The sequence below is a fragment of the Rhinatrema bivittatum genome, chromosome 5, assembly GCF_901001135.1.
Source record: "Rhinatrema bivittatum chromosome 5, aRhiBiv1.1, whole genome shotgun sequence".
Taxonomy (NCBI): Eukaryota; Metazoa; Chordata; class Amphibia; order Gymnophiona; family Rhinatrematidae; genus Rhinatrema; species Rhinatrema bivittatum.
The window spans coordinates 357,934,901-357,957,151 of NC_042619.1; the positions used below are offsets into that span (position 1 = coordinate 357,934,901).

Genomic DNA, 22,251 nt, shown 5'->3' on the forward strand with positions numbered 1-22,251 from the left:
TACCCAATCTTCCAGTCTTGCAAGGTCCTCCTGCAATTTATCACAATCTGCTTGTGATTTAACTATTCTGAATAATTTTATATCATCTGCAAATTTGATTACCTCACTCGTTGCATTCCTCTCCAGATTATTTATAAATATATTGAAAAGCACCGGTCCAAGTACAGATACCTGAGGCACCACTGTTTACCCTTTTCCACTGAGAAAATTGACCATTTAATCCTCTCTGTTTCCTGTCTTTTAACCAGTTTGTAATCCACGAAAGGACATCACCTCCTATCCCATGACTTTTTAGTTTTCTTAGAAGCCTCTCATGAGGGACTTTGTCAAATGCCTTCTGAAAATCCAAATACACTTTATCTATCAGTTCACCTTTATCCACAGGTTTATTAACACCTTCAAAAAAATGAAGCAGATTTGTGAAGCAAGACTTCCCTTGGGTAGATCCATGCTGACTGTGTTCCATTAAACCATGTCTTTCTATATGCGCTTTGATTTTGATCTTTAGAATAGTTTCCTCTATTTTTCCCAACATTGAAGTCAGGCTCATTGGTCTGTAGGGATGTGCATCGGGTGCCCGATCGTTTGTGTGGCCGTGGGAAAATCTCGTTTTCCCACAGATCTACTTTTTTTTTTTTTTTTTTTTTTTAGTAAAAAATTGTTTTTTGTCTTAGTGTGCGCTAACTCCCGTTAGCGCGCACTAACAAAAATAACAAAAAGTAACAAAACATAACAAAAATAAAGTCTTTTGTTAGTGCGCGCTAACAGGAGTTAGCACGCACTAACCCAAAAAACGATTTTCACGAAATTTTGGGGGAAAAAGTGTTTGTTTCTCGTTTTACCTGATATATAACGAATTAAATATTGTATGATATTTCTGTTCGTTATAAAAACTATTCACATCCCTATTGGTCTGTGGTTTCCTTGGTCACACCTGAAGCCCTTTTTAAATATTGGGTTAACATTGGCCACCCACCAGTCTTCAGCTACAATGGATGATTTTAATGATAAGTTACACATTTTAACTAATGGATCTGAAATTTCATTTTTAAGTTCCTTCAGAACCCTGGGATGCATGCCATCCAGTCCAGGTGATTTGCTACTCTTTAGTTTGTCAGTCTGGCCTACTTACATCTTCCAGGTTCACACTGATTTGGTTCAGTTCATCTGACTCATTACCCTTGACAATCTTCTCCAGAACCAGTATCCCCAACATCCTCATTAGTAAACACAGAAGCAAAGAATCAATTTAGTCTTTCTGCAATGGCCTTATCTTCTTTAAGTCCTGAGCTGAGCCTCTCTCCCTTCTTTGGCCACTACTGGCCTGAGCTCTGGCAGTGGCAGCCGCTTACCTAGCTGAGGCAGCCTCGGCAGAGGCAGGCAGGGTGAGGTGGCCACCACAGTGGCGTTCTGAGAGGGACATCTTTTTGCTGCCTCGAAATTCTGCCCCTGAAGCAGTTGCCTCATCCTGCATCATTATAGAACCGCCCCTATCTTATCATTCACTGCTATACACTCTCTCTCCCATCTTACTTCTTAGACTACTGGCATTGGCCTACAGACATTTCAAAGTGTGTTTTTTGTTTGTATTAACAGCCTGCTTTTCAGTTGATAGGAATAATTTGGAATTATTTAGCTCAGGTGATTCTTTACTTATAGGCACATGGACTACTTTTGCTTTTATTGAAACCTCTCTCTTTGGATGCCCTAACTCTCCTGTTTCATTAGTATCCTTTGAAGATACCTCTCTCCGAACCATGCGCTGCTGAGCGACTGTCTGCTTTCCCCCTTTGATTTAGTTTAAAAGCTGCTCTATCTCCTTTTTAAAAGTTAGTGCCTGCAGTTGGTTCCATTCTGGTTAAAGTGGTGCCCATCCTTTCAGAAAAGTCTCTTCCTTCCCCAAAAGGCTCCCCAGTTCCTTACAAAACTGAATCTCTTTTCCTTGCACCATCGTCTTATCCACGCATTGAAACTCTGGAGCTTTACCTGCCTCGGGAGACCTGCACGTGGAACAGCCCTCATTACCATTTACTCTGCACAAATTCCTCCCACTTGAATGCATTTTTCAAATTTGAATACGCATTTCGCTATGCAGCATTTATCGCAGGCATTATGGCGTTATCGCAGGCGTTAGGACCCTAACACCCGCGATAATGCCCTAACGCATTTTGTTGAATTACCCCCTTAGATTGTGAGCTGTCTGGGCACAGGGAAAAACCAGTGTTTTGAATGTAATCCACTGTGAAGGGCCAAAAAAGCAGAATATTACAAAAAAAAAAAAAGTATGGGTTTTCTTTCCTTTTAAATACAAACAAAGTGTCCATCACAGAATTAATGCCAAAGTAAATGAATTATTTTATGACCTATTGCTAAGGAGGGTCCCTAATTAGTTTGGTATACTTTAGCTTCCTATATGTCCCTCACAATAGCTTGAAATTTCTGCAAACAAAACACATCCCTTCAGAGAAACAAAGATATGAAAATTGGTGGTTATGAAATACTATTTTGTCTATAATAGCCTGGCAAATAGTGTTGGCAAACAAAAACCTGCAGGTTGTATACACATGGGGGATGCTTTTGCAGAGTGTTTATGGTCTTTATTACAAGTTGGTGAAATTATCAACTGTGTTTTACATTTTAACAAGATGAACTGTGGCTTTACATCATTAAATCCATGATGGGGGGTTTCTCACCTGTTTATTGTAAATGCTGTATCCCCTGTGCATGTATGGTTGCCTCTGGAAATCGCTCCTTCCTTGGGTTTGTTCTTGCATCATACTAATTATAATAAAGAGAGATCTTCCAGGCAGAACTTGTCAAGAAAATGGATAGACAAAGATCTTAGCAAAACCATTCCGTAGACCTGTGCGTTTTCAATATGAGGCAGTCTGCAGGAAAGTGAAAATATCAGCACAATTAAAACAAATCCTGTAGATTAGGGCACAGCAAAATGGAAATTAAGATGTAAGGACTAGGAAAGATGTGCATTTTGAAAATATGTTTTGAAGGGCAGAGAATTTAACCGTGTTAATCTTTCATAGTTAATCTGTGCATTGAATTTATATAAGATCCTATTTAAATATTATGCATCCGTGTGAGGAGTTTCATATGAAAGCCTGAATCTGCCACCAGATTATCTAGACTTGACTGGTTTCGGGATGTGAATCTTCTCTCTTCAAAAGGCATGGAGTACAAAATTCAAATTTGCCCCGTGGTGCATTAGATAGGGTTGATACTTTAAAAAAAAAAATTGGTTATCTCTTAGTCTTGTTTAAAAGATATAACATATCCTCACAAAATAGTGAATAGTCCTTGAGAAGATTTACTTTATGATAAGTATGGTAAGTATGTGAAAAATAAGTATGAAAGCTTGCTGGGCAGACTGGATGGGCCATTTGGTCGTCTTCTGCCGTTATTTCTATGTTTCTAAGACATGACTGTGATGCTTATTGATTCTTTTAAAACTTTGATTTTTTTTTTTTTAATATTAAGGGTGAACCTGGAATAGGTCTTCCTGGTCTTACAGGGTCACCAGGCCCACAAGGCCCAGCTGGAGCCTCAGGAGAAAAAGGAAGTTCAGGAGGACATGGCGTGCCTGGAGAGCAAGGCTTTCCAGGAGTTCCTGGTCAACCAGGCGCCAAAGGTAACTTCTCTAGATAAAACTACATGTACAGAAAGATCAGTCTCTAGGAAACGTATTTCTGAGCACAGTGATGCAGATCATCTTTTATTTAGCAGGTGGAGAACAAGGGATTAATGAAAGGATGGAGAGGAGAAAACTCTGTTGATGGAAGCAGTAGTGAAGAAATGGGCCTATCAAAATTACAGTGACCCTCATAACCCTTAGCTCCCTTAATCTGAAGTGTATTTGAATTCTGCTGTCTTTGAGCTGGAGTGAGAAATACTTTTGTGTCTCTCGTTTATTCCTCCACCCCAAACAGGTAGCACAGGGGCCAATGCTGACCTGATGGCTAGAGAGATGTCTCCTCTGAGACTCTCCTTCAGCACCATTCATTGGCCAGTAGGCTTCACTGCAATAGTGGCAATCATCTCAGAGTTCATGCAGGTGGTCTCTGAGCCATAGAGCTAGCTCTGAATGTGATATTGCTCAAGTTTTCATAGGGATTAAGTCTAATAATTTTCATCTCCTGAAAGAGATGCCAGATCATTTCTGTCTTTTTTTTTTTTTTTTTTTTATTATTGCTAGCCTTTTACTGCTTGAATAAATTAGTTTAATGTAGATTTGTGCTATACCAGTCCATAAAGAAGCCTAGGAGTTTTTACCTACCAGGGTGGAGAATTACTCTTTAAGACTGATGTGGGGAAACCTTATACCTTGCTTTTCACAGTATCACGAAGTGTACTTTCCACACAGGTGCTTGTTCTCAAGAACTTTATTTCAGGATAAAACTTGTAAACAGAAAAACAATCTGTTTATGGCAGATAGCAGCCAACAGCAATAAATGCTTCTTTTACTCCTCTTCCCTTGCTCTTCTTCTTTGGAAGACTGCCCATTAAATTCTGAGATATGAAACACCATGTAATAATTAAAAAAGATGGGAGAGACCAAGTTGTGTCTGTATAGGTGGCCATGCTTCCTGAAGTCTCTGTGACATCTAAATTTCTTGCCTCATTTGCCTAACTTGGTTATCTGGTATGATTCAGAAGTGGAGGACAAGGGTTGTCCTGGTACCTTCAGATACCCCCATCTACCAGTCTGATGGATTCTTTTGTTTTGCAACCAGAGCTGCAGGGAGTTTCTTTGGGGTCTAGTCTGTTGGGAAGTGCAAGGAGTAGAGAAGAAGTGCCTCCTTCTTCCTCAGGGCATAGCGTTTTGATTAGCCCTAAAGGACCTCCAGAAGGATCCAGCCATGGTGCACATAACTCAAGCCTTGGCGATGAGGCCATCAAGCTGTGACCCCAGAACAGATGCTGCAAGTTCAGGGGAAGCAATTGACATGGCTGGGTTGCTGTGCAGGGAGGTTGGTTCCTTGTCAGAGCCCGGAGGGTACAATTTGCTTCTATGGTTGGAGGGGTCTGACTTAGAAAGACCTAACATGTTTACTTTGGAAGAAATATGGAAGGCCATTCTGGGTCTAGGCAAAGCAGTATCTGTTCAGATAGCCTCAATCTCAGTAAAGTATATGGACATGGAGAATTGGTGATTTGGAAACTTTTAAGAAGGAAGTTGAAGTTCATTTATCTTCTGTTGACACTTAAGCATATGGAAAGTGAGCATGATGCAATAGTTAAGATAATGTTATACTTGCATCTAAGTTGCAAAATATGGATAGGTGCAGGAATCTATGCTTAATTAATTTTCCTCATCTCCCTCAGTTATACCATTGGATATGTTTAAATGATATCTTAAAGAAATTTTGAAAATTCCAGAACAATCCTTCCCACCTGTGTCCAGAATTTTCTACCTTCCACCTTTAAGAAGGAGGAAGGTATGGATCTTCTGTGCAATATTTCTCCTATTTTAGATAGTAGTTTGAAGTTGTCTGCTATTTAGAAGACATTGGACAAGAACTTGCCTACTCCTTTTACTATTATAATGATATTTGCTCTGGACCTAGATAGAGATTGGCTGCTGAGATTATTTATTAGATACCATGAGGAGCTGTTTTTTCAATGTTGGATTAGGAATTTTCCCGATGTTGCAAAAGTAACTCAAAGGAAGAGGAAGAGTTTCTGTTGATGCGACTTAGAGTAATCCAGTTGAGTCTCTTTTTTTTTCTTAAATTTCCGTGTAAATATTTGGTCACTTACAATAACATGTCATATATATTTTTTGAGCCTAGTCTATTAATTCTCTTTCTTAGTGAACAAATTGTTTGTATGGGCTCTAGCAATGGCTAATGGGGTATATTTCAGCATAAAGTCCTTGATTGATAAGACTGTTTGGCTACTGATCTTGTCTTTTCTTTATTTGGATGTTAGCCTAGGATTGTGGTATTGGCTTCCTTGTAAATAGTGGGCTTGAAACTGTAAAGACTCTTTTATGAAATTTGTTTCCTTTCATTCTAATTATGAGTGTATTTTCTTTTTGGAATTCTTTCTAAAATATATGTATAGCATTTTTCCTTGAGTATGTATTATAAATTAATAAAGATAAAAAAAAGAAATGTGACTTCTGCTTTTTAAGATCATTATTATTATTGTTTTATTTATGGACATTTTGATATTCCATCTTTTCCCAAAGTTGGTTTTAAGGCAGATTACAAGAAATTAAAATGAACAGAGGCAATAGAACATCATAGAGTCAAATCAGAATTTGCATATAATGAAGCATTGGGATCCAGTATAGAAAATCCCATTTGTGAAAAGTTTCAAGACCCAGTTGTATTCCCTGTTTGTAACACAGTCCTTTGTAAAGAGTTCAGGAAGCTGGAACAAAGATTTGGATTTTTGGGAAGGCCTGGCTGAAAAGCCATGTCTTAGCTTTTTTCCTCCAGGCACAGGCACAGGGTTAGTGGTACTTTGTTCCAACTGTTTGGTGCATAACAGTTGAAAGCATAGAGTCTTGTGCAGGTCAATCTGGCAGTGGTCAGGGGAAGAGAAGTGTAGAACCATTTTGGCGGACCGGAGATCCTTTGAGGGTATGTAAGAGGAGAGAAGTTGAGAGAGGTATAGAGAGGGCTGTTTATTCAAACGTTTGTAGACAAAGCAGAGAGTTTAAAATGTTATCCTGTTTACCACTGGGAGCCCTTTGAAGATGATGTAGAATAAGTTTGATATGCTCATTTGATTTTGCACCTATCAAAATTCTCATGGCACTACTTTGTAGGAGCTGGAGGTGCTTCAAACTGTATTGTGAGATGCCTAAGGAATTGCAGTAATCATTTAGCCTGGTGACTAATGCATGGACTACAGTAGCAAGACTGCATTTATCAAGGAAATTATGCAGTTGGTGGATCTGATGCAGATACATGAAGGAGGAAGACTTTACTACTTTAGAAATTTGGAGTCCCATTATGAGATTTTGGTCAAGTTGAGCCCCTAGTTTTTGTACCAGCTCCTTAGGATATAAGGCTGTACTAACGAGGGAAGCGATTTTAGTGTCAGCTGAGCCAGAGGAATTCTGTTTTAGATGGGTTTAGTTTGGGTTTGTGTTTAAGCCATTGGGCTACCTCTGTGAGACAGTTATTGAGATTAGTAATGGATGATGTTTGGTCAGATCCCATTTTGATGCAGAGTTGGATGTCATCTGCAAATAGGAGTCAATCATTATTTAAGGACTGAATGAGGTTGCAGAATCATATAGATGTTGAAAAATATCGGGAGCACCAAACCCTGAGGCATTCCACAGTGAGTTCTCTAGGGCAAGACAGTTTGTTGGTCCACATAACTAGCATTCTGTTGGCAAGGAATGATTCAAACCATTTTAGGGAAGTGCCATCAGTGCCGATGTCCCTGAGTCACTGGATCAGGAGATGGTGATCAACTGAATCAAAGGTGGCTGAGAGATCAAGTAGGACAATGAGGGAGTCACCATTTGATCCGCATGGAGGTGGATACTGTTTGTGATGGCCAACAGAACAGATTCTGTTCCATGACCTTTCCTGAACCCAGACTGGTACCGATGTAGGATATTCTACTCCTCTAGGAAATCTAAGAATTAGAGGAAAGCTACTTTTTCCCACCACCTTGGATAAGAAGGGGAGGCTGGATACTGGGCGATAGTTGTTGATTATTTTAGGATCAGCACCAGGTATTTTAGGATGGGTTTGATAACAGCCCTTTTGAGTCAGCTGGGTAGAAAGCCTTGGCTACTATGCCATTTATTCTATTGGTTAGCCAGGGGTCTAGGTCATGTTTCAGGTTACAGATGAATCATGGGGGAATTGGATCTTATGGGCTCACAGACTGATTGATTTGCTGGAGGATTGTTACTACTTCTCATGATTATCTCTGTCTGTCTACTGTCCTCATGCTGCCTCTGAAATATTCTGGGAGAATACTTTCAGTTCATTTTTCATCTTGGGTTTTTAATTTTTTCAAACCATCACCACTACTTTTTCCATATTCCCTGGGGCCTCCTTTGACCCCTCTGGCCCCCAACCCATGCCAAAATTCCATAGCCTGAGCCTATCTGGGATCACTTTGCCACCGCTTTCAGGGCTGACACACACCATTTAAAAAAAAAAAAAAATCACAACAGGGGCAGAAGTGAATGGGCATTGCTACTAACTCTTTTTTTATTCAGGGCCCCTATGGAAGAGGTAAATGGGGGCCAGAGATCTCACTGGTCCCAGTTGATTTTTCTGAGTAGTGGGTGGGAGGGGGTTGAAAGGGTCCCGGGGAGGCTCTGGCTGGGCTCTAGAACTTGGCAGGGGTTGGAAGGCTGGAAGCATCTGGGGAGACCCTGGCTGGGTCCAGGCCCCTATGACTTGCTGAGTCACTGGATCTGACAGTTTTGTTTTGTTTTTTTTAGGAATGGCCCATTTATTTCAGGTAATCCAAACCATGACAAATATGGGCATTTTGGTTTGGATTACCCATTTGTTTGAAACAAATGCCCATCCCTAGTAGGAATATTATACTCTGGTCTCCTGCAATATATTCTCACATTAGATCTCTGTTGAATTAAAATTGTATTGAGCGCCTCCAGCCTTTGCAGCCATACTCTTCTCTCTCTCCAGCTTCCAGGGCAGAACTCAATTATCCATCCTTTCTGTCTTCACATGAGGACTTCTTCAATCTCCTCACTAGTCCCTATGTCCTCTTGTGGGCACAGCTCACATCAAAATATTCCAGAGGGGTGACTGGAATGTACCACTACCACCCCTGGTTTAGGAACTGGATTTGACCATCTCTAATTTAGGGAATGGCTTTGAATTTAGTAAGGCCTGATGCTATGTTACATTGTAGGTTTATACTGCCTTTGTCAAAACAGGTTTGTCCCAAAAGGGTTTACCTCATGTAACAGTAGCTAAATATAATGTGCTCTCTAGCCTACAATAGTAGGCTAGAGAGCACAAATATATGCTACGTTTATCCTTAAATGTGGACATATGGTACCTTCTTTTTCTATGCAAGCATGCAGGTTCATGGCTTTGAGAATACGTTCAACATAGATTTATAGAAGAGGTGATGAGATTCTTGCATTACGTATGAAATAAATGCTAAATTTCAATATAGTATTTCCCCTTGTTGCAATCATAGGGTGATGACATTGAACAGCTTGGAAAGTACGTTTGAATGTATGTGGGATTATAATGCTTATGGAAAATGTTCCATTCCAAACACCCCCTCCCCCCCCCCCCAGCAGCTTAGCTCAGAGCAAAACCGAAGCAGTGTCCCAGTTTACACTGCGCTACTACAAAACACTCTGATGTAAATTTAAAATTTAGAGAGCAAGCAAAGAAGAGTGGGCTGCATACTCAGATACGAATACTGCATGCAGACAAACATATGAATCGTGGTAAACCTTAGGCATGTACTTGGTGGTGTGGGTATGTAGGTGGTGCATGTGTGTGTGTAGCAGAAATGGAGGTGGTGTGTCTGCAGGGATGGAGGGATGATGGGAGGGAGGGGTACGTAAGGCTGTGGAGGAAGGCTCCCTTTGATATCAATGTAATCTTTGCCAGCAGCTTCATATTTTTTCCTGTTTTTTTTTTTTTTTTTTTCTCTGCCGGTCTTGCTCTGGTCCAACCTGCTAGGGGACGAGAGGGGGCTTTAGAATGGAGCTGTCAGCAACATTCTGCAACTTCTAACCATCTCTCATAGTAAAAGCACTGGGGAATTTTATTTTGGAAGAGTTCATTGTCTGAAAATACTGACTCAATGTTTCTGCTTTTTGAACTCATCTGAAATATTCACATTTTCTTCTAGCTTGCCAATTTTGGTTATTTTTCTGCTTTTCTTTAGAGAGTAATATTGCCCCTGGATGGATGGAACAGACACTGAATCCTTTTTTCACATAATTCTTTTTAACATTTCACATAGTGGAATGTGCAAACAATTATGAAGGATTACATCTTCTATATAAGATGCAGTATGTTGTTCAATAGAATTATGTAACATGTTTTATTTATAACATTGCTTATGGCTGCAGTCTTCAAAGTGTGAACCAATATGTAAGAAAAACCATGATAAACTAATAACAATAAAATGTAATAAAATAATAAAGGGCAAAACATATCAATAATAGAAACCAACCCAATAAATTTAAAATACTATAATGAGCATACAATAAAAAGAATAAAACCGCTACTTACAAGTATCAAATCCTGACTTAATCCATAGTCAATCTCTTGGGAATAGAGGCGCAGCTCTAAATGATGTCTTAAACAGCAAATAATTTGGTGTGAGGTGGATTTCTTTAGGGGTTCTAAAGAGAAGGGATAAAGCAAGAGCATCCTTTCCCTCTATTTCTAACAAGTCAATGAAGGGATCACTGGCAGTCCCTCGTGAGCAGACCTTAATGGAGTAGCAGGCTATAAATATTTTAAATAAATAAATAAAGATGTATTTTGTGAGATAAGTAGAGTCCTGGCCATGTAATATTCTAAAGGCCCAGATTTGAGCTTAAAATATGCTGATAACTAGTGGAGTTCCCTGTATCCACATCCTGAAGTAACCGGGCAGAACTGTTTTGGACCAGTTTCAGCTTTCGAATCGGCTTCGGTGAATGCCCATATGGAGAATAGCATCATAGACTAGTCTCGGTATAATCAAGTAACTAAATTAGCATGATGTAAATAAGGGTATATAATACAGGAACATATCTTAACTGGGCAAGCATGCTTTTGGAAGTGTTAATAATATTTGCTTCCACACTCAAGTTTGAGTCAAGAAATAATTCCAGACTGCCGACTTTATTATTTACAGAAAGGGCCATGCTATATAAAACCAACATTGAATTTATTTCTAAAAGTATGATATTGTTTTCTGAAATAATATGATTATACTTTTTGTTTAGGTGATGCAGGTCGTACTGGAGTACCAGGTCTACAGGGTACCCCAGGTGTGCCCGGGATAGGCCCTCAGGGGCCACCAGGACCTCCTGGAACGCAAGGCCCACCAGGTTTAACAGGTACAGTAACTCACAATGTGGAATGGGTTAGCGCATCAACGCTGTCAATAGGAAACATGTTTCGCTAGAGGGTGCCGTACTATTTCCTTTAATAAAGTGGTAGAAGAACGCGAAGCCGAAGCTGTGATCCTTCACAAGCTCTTGAACTCCTTTAAAAATTGTGACTAAATTGCTTGTCCATCGGTACACTATAATAGGACGACGTGGAAAGACAAGAGAATGAAGAAACCAGGTTAAGGGAAGATATGGCAGCTTAACTGAGAGGAGCTGCTTATTTAACTGGACGACGGAGCTTATGTTTTATCTTCAAAGGGAAGCGAGTTCAAATTCCTTTTAGATGCGTACGAAATAGGTTGTAGGACTGTGGGGGGAGCCTTTAGAGCAAAAGCCCTCACAGAACCCGAAAACGTTTGCAAATCAAATCAAAGTGCCCTGCAAGGAGCAACAACTGCAGCTTCTTCGAGCACACATTTTTTTGCAACCTTGGTGTAATCGCTTCTCCTCGGCAGTTTAGATAGTCGTTCCTATAAATGGGGAAAAAAATGCAAGACGCTTTTTGAAATTAAATATTTAATGGGGGAGTTTCTGAATACTGTTTATAAATATATGCATTTAAAAATGTCCTTCAGTGTTCATAAAGAGGTGAAATGTGAAATATTCTCTCCAAAATGCAAACTTTTAACTAATGAAAGCATAGGGCCAGATTTTCAAAGGGGCACGCACGTAAGATACGCGCGTACCCCCCGAAAACCTGCCCGAAGTTCCCCCTGCGCGCGCGCAGAGCCTATGTTGAGTAGGCTCGGCGGCTCGCACACAAGTCCCGGGGCTTTCCTGGGGGGGGGGGGGGTGGGGGAGGGGCGCGTGCCCATGCCGACCTGGCGGCAGCCGTTGCTGCTTGTCCTTCTCTTCTTCAGCCTCCGCTGCTGAGCTTGGGTGGCTGCTGCTGCTTCCTGTCCAGGGCTGCCTGGCACACACACGGTCAGCAGAGTCCCGTGGCAGGAAAGAGGAAGCGGCGGGGCCCCAGCAGAGACAGAAGAGGAAAGACGAGGGCTGAGTGGGGGGGTGGGAGGTTCTGCAGATATTATTAACTGAATGGGGACAGACTATAGGAAGGAAGATGACAGGTTATAGGGGGGGAGAAGGAGGAGAGATGAGGCTGCTGGAGACTGGGAGGAGGAAGCACAAGAGAGGGGGGGGCGAAGGAATGGCAGAGAGTATTGAAGCAGATACGACAGAGGGAAAAGGGAACAGAAGCAGGAAAGGTGAGGGGGGTGAAATGCTGGTGGAGAGACTAGAGGGGAGGGATAAAAGCTGGGGAGGAGAGGGAGGGGAAAATGTCAGAGGAGATCAAACAGAGAGGGAAGGAGAGAATGGGGCAAAGGGAAAAGACTGAAGGTGTGAAGGCAAGCGAGGAGAAAGCATCTTTTGTGGGGGTGGGGGAGGAGAGCTTGCGGATCGAGAGGGAGAAAGGGGAGTACGCAGAAGAAATAAACACGAGAGAAAAGCATGGAAAGGGAAAGAAAGCACGACACAAGAACCAAAGAAATGATCCTGACACACAAGAGAGAGAGGCTGCAAATCTATTGTATGTTTTAAAAGAAAACACATTTGCGTTTACCTGTACACACACATTTATGCACCTCTGAGGAAGAGTTTCAAGAACTGTGCCTCCACCTGCTGAGAGAATCCAAGGGCCTTGATAATAAGGTTACCCCCCCCTATCGACGTGATTCATGGAAGGGAAGGGGTAGGCCAGCTCAGGCTGAAACGCTCCAGCAAGGGCGCATGGCATCGAAAGCACTGAAACCCAGCTCCACTTTCTCTCTGTTACAAACAACGCCAAAGCTTGACTTTTTTATCGGCTTTTTTTTTTTTTTTTTACGCAGGACCTACAGGATCAAAGGGAGAGAAGGGTTACCCGGGTTTCCCCGGACTGGATATGCCGGGACCAAAAGGAGACAAGGGTGGCCATGGCATAACCGGGGGTACAGGAATGCCGGGCTTACCTGGATCACCCGGGCCACCCGGAAAAGAGGGTCTTCAAGGCTTTCAAGGTGAGAACACTTAACGGAAAACGAATGATTGGGTGGGGTGGGGGTGCTGATGGGATTATGACAATTAAAGGATGGATAGAGGAGGAGGAGGAGATTTGATTTCTAGCACTGGCTGCATAGCCAGCTTTATAAGACGTAAAGGTGCAGAGCAGTGGATGCAATCGCTGTTTGACAACTGCACTCCAAACGAGCCATTCCGAAAAATGTCCATTCGTTTATAGCAAGCGGGACATCACTTGCGGAGGTTTCCCCTGCTTGTGAGCATGCGGTGCAAAGGGGGAGGGTCAGATCTGTCATTTAAAGCTCAGCCGCCGAATGGAAATTTCCTTCTTTGCTCTGCAGTCTGGCAGGCTCGTGGCCCTCGCCTCCTTTTGTGCCACATGCATGCTCAGTGGACACGCTACCCGCTCTCGAAGCATGTGCTGAGCTCCGCCATGCAGCCTGGGTGGGTAGATGTGGGCACGCAGCATTTGTGCCCAACAGTATCTCTAGTCAAGAAATGTTTATGAGCTGCCTATCAAGTGAAGTGCTGCTTAGTAATTAACATTAATGGTGGGATTTCCTTTCCTTGTTTTTTTTTTTTGTTCTTACTGTGGTCCTGTTTTACTAAACATTTTTCTCATACACACAGAGTAGGGGAAAAGCCTTAGGAAATCAGGTCCTGTGCATGATAAAGCTCCTTCTCTCTATATTCCCAAATCAGTTCAGGCTCCTGGGTTTATGCCTCCCTGCCAGCAGATGGAGACAGAGAAAGCTTCACTGACACTGTACATAACCCATTGTGCCACCCTCAGTATTTCTCTGTCTTCAGCAGATGAAGATGGTATAAAACTTGCAGTCTGGAGAGAAAGGGAAAAAAAATAAAGATTAAAAGTCAAAATTACTGGATCCTCCCAGGGGGTTGTGAGGTCCTGGTGGGGCCATCACCCTTGGTTTGAGGCGGATGAGCAGGGAATTGGTGACCTTTCTAATAGCTTGGTCCGGAAGTCCATGGGATGGACATCTGGTGGTCCAGATCCCTCATCCCCCATAGTTGAGGAACCCCCTTTTCAACTATTGCAAGCAGTTCCCTGCCCTGCAGAGGTGCAGAGAGGCACTTGCGCTGAGGAGTGTCTGGTTCTAGTAGAGGTCTTCTGCCAGTTTTAATTTGCTTATGTGCAAAGCATGTTTGGCGAGATGCGGGCTCTTGGCCCCTTTCTCCATGGATTCTCGCCCAGTCAAGAGGCCTGAGCTGTTGAGAAGCTCTTCAGGCTAATGATTTTTGGTGCCGGATGTTAAATGGATCCGGGCCTAAATGAGCTAAAGGTGCAGGCAGGTAGGCCACCGCAGTGGTTCTTTTCCGCGTGCGTAGGCGTGTGCACGCATTCTCACTGCGTGATGGTTGTATGTGCTGGGACCCGGGCTCCTAAGGCCATGGCATAGATTTGAGCATGTTTGTTTGTGACCTAGACTTGAGTGCATATTTGTGCAACTACCTGTACGTATACGAGCATGTATTTGAGAATCTACTTGTGTGTGTATGACCGCAACCTAGTCTTGAGCGTGTATTTGTGCGCATCCTGGAGGAGTGGGTGTGTATGCCCAGGTGGCAATGGTGTGCACACAGGAGGCTGCCTAGAGCCGAAGTTCAGGTGAGCTAGGCGCCGGGGATGAACAGATCCAAACGCCTTGATGTGAGACTTGCTTTCTGATAGCAATTCACTCCTCACTCTCTCTCCGTTTTGTGTCAGTGCTGTTTAGATGCTCAGTGATTTGACTACTACATCTTTTGCCCATTTTGGGACATCCTCTCAGCGTACAGTGTCTCTGGAAGGGGAATGGAGTGGAAGGCAAAGCAATGATCAGTTCTTCTCCCTTGTTCCTAAGGACAGAAGCTTCCCCGAGAGAGGTTGGGGAGAGCCAGGTTGGGCCTATGGTATAGATCCATCCTTCTCCTCCCAGTTGGAATGTTTCCAAGGCCTTCCAAACTGCAGCAGGAGTGACCTCCCCACCCCGCAGTGGCAAGAAGGCAGCACTTAGCTGTTTGCTTGTGCTGCTATCATGGCACAGAGCAGTCAGCCTTGAATGTAATTCTATGCTTTTTCTTCTCCCCACCCCAGCCTTTAATTTTTTTTTTGTAGTTTATTATTATTTTTATATTTTCTTGCTGGGGTTATTCTGGTGAGAGGAGAGGTCAGAGCCGGGGGGGGGGGGGGGGGGGGGGGGGGGAGTGGCACAAAACTCCTGCAGCCCCTGGCAAAGTGGCCAGCCAGCACCGATTTTCAGCTCTGGGTCCGGGCAGCTAATGGACGGATTTCCCCAGCAGCTGCGCAGCAGGAAATCCCGGCGGCCACGTTCTCAGCTGACTGCTCAGTGCCACGATGATTGCAGCACAGGCAACCTGCTGAGTGTAGCGGGGCCGGGGAGAGCCTTGGGATGAGATTCCTGCAGCAGCATGCGAGCATGACCTTTTCTTCTTCCCGCGTGCCCGGTAAACATCACTTCCTCTTCCGGGCCACAGGGGGGAGGAAGGTCACGTTCCTGTTGCCGGCTTCCACAAGCACTGCTGCCGTTGCCCCCTCAGCGCTTGAATGTGCTGATAGCCAGCCCGGGCCGGAATGGCGGCAAAGAGGGGAAAGAGCAGCGGGTATGCGACACACCTGCCGGTGCCTCGCGACACACTAGTGTGCTGCGACACACTGGTTGAGAACCGCTGCCTTAGAGGATTGTGTGAGGCTCGGTTTGAACCACTAAGGTCTTGACTCTTGAAGTGGTTTTCTTGGTGGCTATTTGTTCAGCCAGGAGAATTTCGGAGCTCCAGGCACTGTCAGATGTCTGATTTGGGGGTATCTTTATGCATGGTGCCTTCTTTTCTGCCTGAGGTAGTCTTGGCATTCCAGCTTTTATGGAGTTGGATTCGTATTGCGAGGAGCTTAGGCTCTTAGATTGGAGGCATGCATTATTGAAGTATCTAGAGGTCACTTATGATTTCCATAGATCGCATCACCTCTTTGTAGATCGTATCACCTCTTTGTACTGTGGAGTGGTCCAAAGAAGGGAAATAAGTCATCTAAGGCTACAATTGTGTGGTGGCTGAAGGAAGCAATCAAGTCAATCTACATTTCTAAAGGGCACCTGTGGCGGGGGTGTGGTGGTTTAGGGGTGCACTTGACGGGTTCTCAGGTTACTTACTGGACTGAATCACAGCAGGTGTCTCCGCATGAAATTTGCTGGGTGGCTACTGGGAAGTCATTGCCCACTTTTGCTAGATGTCGGGGCTCCGGCTTCCATGAGCTTTAGTGCAAGTGTTCTATGAGCAGAACTCTTCACATCCCACCCAAGTTAAGGGGAGCTTAGGTACATCCCAGGAGTCTGGCCTGATCTGGGTACCTACAGAGAAAGGAAAATTGGTTCTTACCTGCTAATTTTCATTCCTGTAGTACCACAAATCAGTCCAGAGATCCGCCTATTTACTGCAGGGGAAAATCCGCTGCTCGTACTGTTGCTTTATATATAGTGCGGAGTTGTTAGAGGTTTTCAATGCTGATCGCTTATGTTAAATTTGGGAAACAAGTCTTCCATTGTCTTTTTGGGCAACTTCACCTTCTTCTGGCTTGTTGGAGGGGAGTGAGTTTGCTTAGAAGCTTGCTTAGAAATGTATGGTTGTTGCTGTCATCTTGGCTTGGGGTACAGGTCAATACTGAGGGGATTGCAGGTGGCACACTGGGTTATGTACAGTGTCAGTGAAACTTTCTCTGTCTCCATCTGCTGGCAGGGAGGCAAAAACCCAGGAGTCTGGACTGATCTGTGATACTGCTGGAATGAAAATTAGCAGGTTAAGAACCAGTTTTCCTAATTACACAAAGGCTTTCCCTGTTGGGCTTCTAAAATCCACTGGGCACCGCTGGATCAGTCTGCTTTGTCAGACACTGGATTCAGTGATTACAAACACGAATCGTGGTGTCTCACGTAAGATAAACCACCAAGAAAGCGTGAAGGGCTGTATACCACTGTGCGATACAGGCGGCCGCACTGACACAAAGTTTGAAAAAGACCTCCTGCTCTGTAGCACAATTCATCAGTGGCTTTTTCGTATCCTTTATCACTCCAAACTACTGAAAAACCAACCTCCTAGGTGATGAAAATGCAAAGAGCCCTAAATGTATGTGTTGAAAGATCTTTTTTTGTCGTTTGACGTTCTTCTTTTTAGGTACAAAAGGAGAAATGGGATCTTTAGGGACTCCTGGGGAACCGGGTCCTACAGGAGTCGTCGGTGCTCCCGGAATCCCAGGGGAAAAGGGTAAGAGTGAGAAATAATTTATGCTTTTATTTGGAATGAAATGGAAAGGTTACATTTGTATTTGTGGCATTCTGAATCTTGTGCTGTGTAAAATGGAGGCTGTCCTCTAGTATAGTTTACGGTAAAAGTGAGCCATCATGTCTCCTGTGCTTTTCTAAAAATGGAGCATCTAGGGAAATTCAGTATAAGAATGTGAATCAAAGGAAAACACATTTGCACTATTCATTTTAGCTAGAGTGCGGAGATCTACTGTAGTATTTTGCAATCTGCACGGATCTGCTCCGCGCGGTTATAAAAAAAAAAAACATGTATGGCCACTGCATGGACATACTCATGGATGTTTCATCACACATGAATGTCAGCAATGCATGAAAGCTTGTGCTTTTTCTACCTATTTTTTCCTTTGGACAAAATGGGGTTGTTGAACAATGTAATCTGCATACTTTTAAGTTTTTCAGTAAGCGGATTGGTATTTAATTGCTATTTCACTGCCTTTCCTCCATGCTAAGAATAAATAGAAAAATGTAAAATTTTCAGTGTTTCACAAGTCCTTAACATTGGAAAAGCGAGATGTATCACAGACCAACACACTCCATTCCACGCTCTACTTATGTAGAACACAAGCAAAACGCTTTCTTTATGGCTACAAAGCTCAGTCTTGCATAACCTTCTGTGATTCCTCATGTTATGTGCTTTTATTAGAGCCATCAGCAGGTTGTACTGTGCAGAAAAGTTTACTTCTACACGGCATGTGCATACAAACCCAGCGCCGTCTATTAGCAAATAAAATAAAATATCCTCCAAACAAACAAATAAATAAATAAATATGGCATTGTAAATATATTTCTTTTTTTTTGTTTTCTTTTTTTATTTGAATGTTGTCATACAGAATTTTCAAATAACCAAATCATTTCAGATACCAAAATTCATACATTTTTAAACAATCCGGCAGCCTAACTTACAAGAGTTGTAACTCTTCATTCAAAAACACACTAGGGGCATGTTCCTCATGGCTTATTAAAGGTAGAAATGCTGGTGAATGAAGTGATTTTGTTATTACAGTTATTTGAAAATGTTGTATGACTGTTTTAAATCAGTAAACAAAAAAAAAAGTAAAATGATACATTTTTATTGGACTGACTAGGCTTCTTGTCTTTAAAGAGAAAAACAGAAAACTTTTTACCTTACTTCAACAATTTTCATGATTTGCCACTAGATGGCGCTATTTATACAGAAGTGAGTTTGACTTTCTGCACAGTACATACCTGGTGATGGCAACGATGCTAAAATGCCCATAAAGCGAGGAATGACAGTGAGCTATGTAACGTGAAACCTGGCTCCGTTTCAGTTAGTCATAAAAAAAAAAAAAGGACTTATTTTTATTTGCTTTCTACATACGAAGAGTATTTCTTTGGTGGCCAGTCTATGAACTATCTTGCTTTTGCTACAGAGTTTGTATAGATCTGAAAGCTGAATTCCTGGACATAAATAGGTGTGCTGTGTACATTTTTTTTTTTTTTTAAATTGACCTTGTCATGGCATGCAACTTATTTATTTTATACTCTAAAAGAAAATGTTTTCCCTGGAGCAAAGATGGGAGCACTAAATTACGAGACATAAACAGGCATCCACTGTTTTTTGCTCCTGCAGTTCTGATGTATTTGAATAGAAGACACTGAGTTATTGTTATAGGCAGCGATTATTTCACAGGCACTTTAAAACTAGATTGCTACTTTATAGTTGTTAACAGGAGATTAGCTGTAGCCTAGGACAAAAGGGAGTGAGGTAGGACTGGGGATCAAGCAGGTTGGGAGGGAGAGAAAAGAGTAGGGATTGAGAGAGAGAGAGAGAGAGGCTGATAAAAAAGAAAAAAAAAATCTAGCCGACTACCGAAACTGTTCTAATTTTTGGAGCCTTGCATTAGCATTCCATGTTGTTTTCTTGAATGGCAGGTGATCCTGGAGTGCCTGGTTTCCCTGGCACGGTTGGCTCTCCTGGCTACAAAGGGGACAAAGGTGAAGATGGTCTGCCAGGTAAACCGGGATCAATGGAAATGATAGACATGGAACGCATGAAAGGTCAAAAGGGTGAACTAGGTGATAAAGGTAAGTGTCTGGCTTTAACATATCATAAATCTTGAATAAAGTAGGAAGCATTGAACAAAATTACTATTTAAACACATCAATTTAATATTGCATTGAGGTTGATATTCAGAGTGTTTTTCTGGTTAATCTTTGGAGTTACCTGGACAAAAGCCATGATTTCAAAATCCTTCCCCCCCCCCCCCCCCCACCCCCGTGCCCTCTCGAAATGTTGTCCATGTAATTCATTATCAACACAAAATTTAGCTTAAGATAAAAAGAAGTGGGGAAAATTCTAGAGGTGAGACTAAACGTTAGCTGGTGAGTGCTGATAGTCAGGTCTGGTAAGAAAAATAGCTGTCCTAAAACTACTCAGTAACTTTAACCGGGTATATTCAGCGGAAAATGTCCCCAGCTATGCTTCACTGAATATATCTGGGCAAAGTTACCCAGGTAACTTCCCATCTTGCTAGTCCACTAAACATCAACCTTATTGTTTCTAAACTGAGAGTAAATCTGACCTGAAATTTTCATACTGTATAAGGTCAGGCATTTTCCAGTCTTTCAATATTCACTCTCCTACATTATCATTTGATCCGTGTTATTAAACCATCATCTTTTCCTAAAAATGTCAAAGATCAATGAATTTTTGCTTATTAACTGGTTTGAATACAATTTTAAAACTAGAAAATCAGATGATATTCTACTCTGTTTCTCCAACTAATATTTGAATGAAAGGATAGATTTCACCCTGGAAGGGCATATTTAATATATCTCTGCATCAGTATGTTGTCTTAAGTATTCTTAAAGTATTAACTCAGTGATCAGAGATGTATTGTCTGAAAATTCAGTCACCTAAGGTCCAAACTTACATTGCCTTTGTCAGCCCTGAGGTTCATGAGTATGAATCTTAGTATGGGTAAGGTCATGATGAGATTTCACCTTGAAGATTGTCTTCAGTTCTGGAGGTAGTACCTCCAAAAGTATATAGACAGGCTTAAGAGAGAGAACCAAGTTCCTGGAAGAAAAGTCCATAAAAACTTATTAGCCAGGTAGATTTATGGGAAGCCCTTATACCTGGAAATGGGCAACCAGAAATAGGTCTACTGTTTGGGATCTATCAGTACGTCCTAGAGATCCAGATTGGCCACCGTCAGAAATATGATGCTGGGCCTTTCTGGCTTTCTTGATGGACCCTTGGCACTTTTTATGTTCCTATGTACCAAATGGTGTAGGGTCTACACCAAAAATCATATTAGATAAGACCTAAATTTCTATACCTTGGAAGAGAAGAGAGAAAGGTATAAATAATGCAACCTTCTTTGAAGGAAACAATGCTGTAGAACAGGAGCTCAAGTATGAGGTTTCAATGAGGTACATTCAGGAGCAGCATGAGAAAATATTTCTTTACAGAAAGGTTGGTGGAAAAATGGAATGGCCTCTCAGTGGCTAGTTCTCCACCATTCCTGGCATGAGTTAAAAGTTCCATCACCCATCAGCTGCACTTCTTCATCTTACATCCAAGTCCCGCAACAATCCAAGCAGCCACCTCCCAGGCATCCAGCTACCAAGATCCTCATGGCCTCGCTGGATGGCATCTGGCTACCATCAACCTGCTAGCACCAATCTAGTTGGTTTCTGGGGAATGGTAGCCTGATGGTAGTTAACCCATCACCTGCGGTGTTGCTCACCTATGCTTTCTTTATGCCCCTTGTTTTCTCCTTATCACCTTGATGAATAGTAACTGGACACCACCAACTTACTAGCCGTGATAAGATTGGTTTCTTGGGAGTTATGCCCTGTTGATACCGACACAGCTATCCCATGGTCTGCCTAGTTACCACACTTACTCAACCACTCAACTCTGTTCCTACCATATCTGAATCAAGCATGTCCATATTCTGTTACAAATGCTAGCCTTCTCCATGTCTGCTGGTAGGTTTTCCAGACTTTGTTGTCTTCTTATTTGATTCTTACAGTCTGCTGTGCACTTTATTTATTTCCAGGTGTATCAATTGCCTCTCCCACAAGGCATACAAGGCGATATAGAGTTAAAATGTATATAAAGCAGACATACTAAAACAGGCATTTCTCAATATCAAGACTCAATACCTTCGTAAAAAGCCAGACTTTAAACTGTTTATGAAAATCTGAGCATTCATTCAGGAGTCTGAGAGCATAAGGCAATGATTCCCAAACTGAGAGGCCCAAGCAAGAAAAAGCCCTTTGTGTTATAGTCACCAGCCTAATGCCACATGCTACCTGAAGGAAGGCTTTCTGAGGGAAACCGAGAACCCTTGTTGGTTGATATGCATGAATACCGCCAGACAAATAACTAGGGACAGTATAATGAAAAATACAGTAAATCATATATAAAACCTGAAAGCCTGTTCTATGGAAAACTTATAGCCAATGAAGGGCCTTGAGTACTGGCATTATATGCTCATGCGACTTGGTTCTAGTAATTAGGTGAGCTGTGATGTCCTATATAAACTATACGCTTCTCTGTGCCATTGATTTTTGGGAAGCCCGGGTAGAAGAGAATTACAGTAATCAAGGTGATTGAGTAGCACATTCTGAAACAAGCTATGTAAGTCTGATGTCTTCAGATATGGATGCAGAGAGCGAATATTTCAAAGTTGAAGTGTATAGGCCTTAACAATTGAGCTAATCTGTTTTTAAACCATCCAATGAGAATTCTGCCAGACTCCCAAAATTTTTACTTCATCTGCCGAAGAGACGATCAGAAAGCCGAACTGAAGTTGCAGGCAATTAAGTGAGATGTGGATGTCGAAA

General features: G+C 42.3%; 1 protein-coding gene across 1 annotated transcript in view; it reads left to right on the top strand.

Moving 5' to 3' along the window:
- Positions 1-22,251, top strand: part of COL4A1 (collagen type IV alpha 1 chain) — a 376,455-nt gene that overhangs the window by 273,818 nt on the left and 80,386 nt on the right. The window contains exons 30-34 of the mRNA XM_029604713.1: positions 3,493-3,643; positions 10,928-11,041; positions 12,928-13,095; positions 17,285-17,374; positions 19,327-19,479. Of these exons, the coding sequence (XP_029460573.1) occupies positions 3,493-3,643; positions 10,928-11,041; positions 12,928-13,095; positions 17,285-17,374; positions 19,327-19,479 (676 nt within the window). The remainder of the gene's footprint in view (positions 1-3,492; positions 3,644-10,927; positions 11,042-12,927; positions 13,096-17,284; positions 17,375-19,326; positions 19,480-22,251) is intronic.